Here is a 2,624-nt window from a genome sequence, read left to right as displayed (position 1 = left end):
GAAGATGCTTATTCCAAAACAACCAAATATTTCCTTTCTTATTTAACACTGAATTGTATATAACCATATTATGCATCCCAGGAAGATTCAATTTATTGCAAAATGTTGCATTGCAACTTATTTTAAGTTCTGCTATGAATACAACTGAAGGTTGAAATTGATTTATTAAAGACCTTAATTTCTCTTGAGCCCTAGGTCTTCTCAGGCCCCTGAGATTCCAAAAGATAACTCTCATTGTAAGGATTGGAGGTAATTAGTACCTCCCTTTCCTTGATTCTTTCTGAAGTTATATTTGTTGTTAACTTGTTGAGATTTGTTCTTTGTTGGAACCTCCTTTTGTTGCATTGGAGCAGGCTTTATTGTTGAAGTTGAAGGTTTTTGAATTATTTTTGACCAAGAAGTAGTTGGAACCCTTTCCTCTGACATTGATCCATCTTTTCCATTAATGAAGTTAATCACACTCTTTTCCACTACATTATCCTCTGCAATTTGTTGTATTCTTGTTGGAGATAGAATTTCATTACCCTTTGGTGCTGAATTAAGATCATTATTTTTCACTATTTGCACATCATTCACTGGAGATAAACTATTTTCATGCATTTCAATTATATTTTCAACCACAGAAGTATCTTGTAAAGAACCAAACATACCTGCTGAAATGTCCACTGGATTTACTTGATGACCCACTCCAACAGATTGAAATTGCATAAGTGGAGTTTCACAATTGTCAGCCTCTTTGGAATTAGAAACAGAACCTTTGTGTTGATTACCAGAGCAGAATAAAGGATCGCTGATATCAAACTTTATACCCTGAGAGTGAGTAGTGCTCTTTGGTGTTAAATTCACAGTTGGCTTAGTAACTTCCTGTGGAGAAAAATTATTTATTATGCATTCCATCTTCAAGTGCCCTACAATCTTACAGTGATCACATAATTTGGGAGGCTTTATTAAGATCACATTCTGCATAAATCCACCAAACTTAGTTGTAATCCATAATTTGTTTGGAATTTTGTTTGCAAAATGAATATTCACTAAAACTCTTGCATAATAACCATTATCATAATTCAATGTAGCTTCATCAACTTTAACTGGAGTTCCTAGAGCTCTGCAGATTGTAAAAAGTGTATTCTCATCCCAATACTCCAAACTCAAACCAGGAAGATGAACCCAAATCATAGCAGCTGATGTTCTATGGTTCTCTGGACAAAAATCTGGGATCCAATTTGTAATCCAAAGTACTTGATTATCAACTTCCCACTTACCACTTTTAATAGTCATTTTATCGATTTCACTATCAAGCTTGATTGTAAAGAAACCTTTCCACAGGGGAATCATCTTACATTGACCCTTTAATTTCCACTGATTCTTCAACGATACAGTATCATCTGAAAATTTTAATCTGTATAAATCTAAGCGACCAATTAATGAGAATTTCCAAGCATCACAACGTTCTTCAGTATTGTTAAATAGATCAATAGAAGTAACCTCCACCGGGGAATTACTTAAATCAACTACTGATGAATCCATTTCTGGATTAAATTTTTTTTCCATGAAAATAAAACTAAACCCTAACTAAAAGACCAGAGTAAAGAAAATTGAAATCTAATGATTAAGATGCTTTAAGGAACACCTATCATTAGATATAATTGGAAAACACCTGAGAAAATCACCTGAATTAATGCTAGTTGACGCTGAAATCAAAGGAGAACGAAGAAGAATTTTACTTAGTTAGGCTCTGATCCGCAGAGCTCGACTCAACCCCTCAAGCTCTTTCCTTTCGGGGTGCAATAATCAAAAACAAGGAAAAATCAAATAAGCAAAAGTTATTGATACTTAGCTCCTTTATAATGGAAGTGATCCATTTGACGAAACGGACGAGCTCCCCAAATCTCCGCAACAACAACAAGGCAAAACTTTGGAAAAACAGAGTGAGTCACGTGTTCAACACGTTGCCCTTAAGACATTAGCGCCCGGCTACACTCAAGAGTGATGCTATAGCCCTCACAGGACGGATATCTCTAGGATAAAACACCCTACCACACCTACTACTAGCATATGTAGTAGATGCTCAACTTGAGCTTGGCAACTCCGAAAAAACCATAAAGGAAAATCGCGAACGCTTGAGAAAACAATATAAAATATTTTTTCCCTTGGGGGTCCCTCTAAATATAGAGCAACCTCTTTCCCCCCGATTTTACAAAAGTAGTGAATTTCTTTATATAATAGAATAAAACAATTTAAGAAGAGGAACTCCCCGATGTGGGACTAAAAAGCTTATATAGTTTCTTAAAACAACTAAAAAGTGGAAACTCCACAATGTGGGATTAAAAAGTTTCTCATTCACAAAAGAAAACAATAAATTCTTATTTTTATTAAAACCATTAAAAATCAATTTTATTAATTGTCTTCCAACAATCCCCCACATGAATGAAAACTCAATAAAACACGAAAACACGGATAAATCTTGGTAAATCAACAACCCAATCTCACGACCTGAACTGAGTGAACAGACAGACAGATCGTGCATGTTAAAGTCATACTATTCATTCCAACGTCATTTCCCACACACAACAGTGTGTTGATCCCAGGGTCATACTATGGATTGTAAAAATCATATAGTATAG

The 2,624-nt window shown here is 34.9% G+C and overlaps 1 protein-coding gene across 1 annotated transcript; it reads right to left on the bottom strand.

Annotated features, from left to right (window-relative positions):
* Nucleotides 1–231: 231 nt before the first annotated feature.
* LOC113280608 lies at nt 232–1,527 on the bottom strand. The gene has a single exon (XM_026529215.1). The coding sequence runs from the start codon at nt 1,525–1,527 to the stop codon at nt 232–234; it is 1,296 nt and encodes a 431-aa protein (XP_026385000.1).
* Nucleotides 1,528–2,624: the final 1,097 nt, after the last annotated feature.

This window comes from Papaver somniferum, chromosome 5, assembly GCF_003573695.1.
Source record: "Papaver somniferum cultivar HN1 chromosome 5, ASM357369v1, whole genome shotgun sequence".
NCBI lineage: Eukaryota > Viridiplantae > Streptophyta > Magnoliopsida > Ranunculales > Papaveraceae > Papaver > Papaver somniferum.
Note: the sequence above shows the minus strand (reverse complement) of the source record. Positions and strands in the feature narration are given on the sequence as shown.

Excerpts from the sequence above, each read along its gene's own strand:
- LOC113280608 (XM_026529215.1), bottom strand. The coding sequence starts at position 1,527 with ATGGATTCATCAGTAGTTGATTTAAGTAATTCCCCGGTGGAGGTTACT.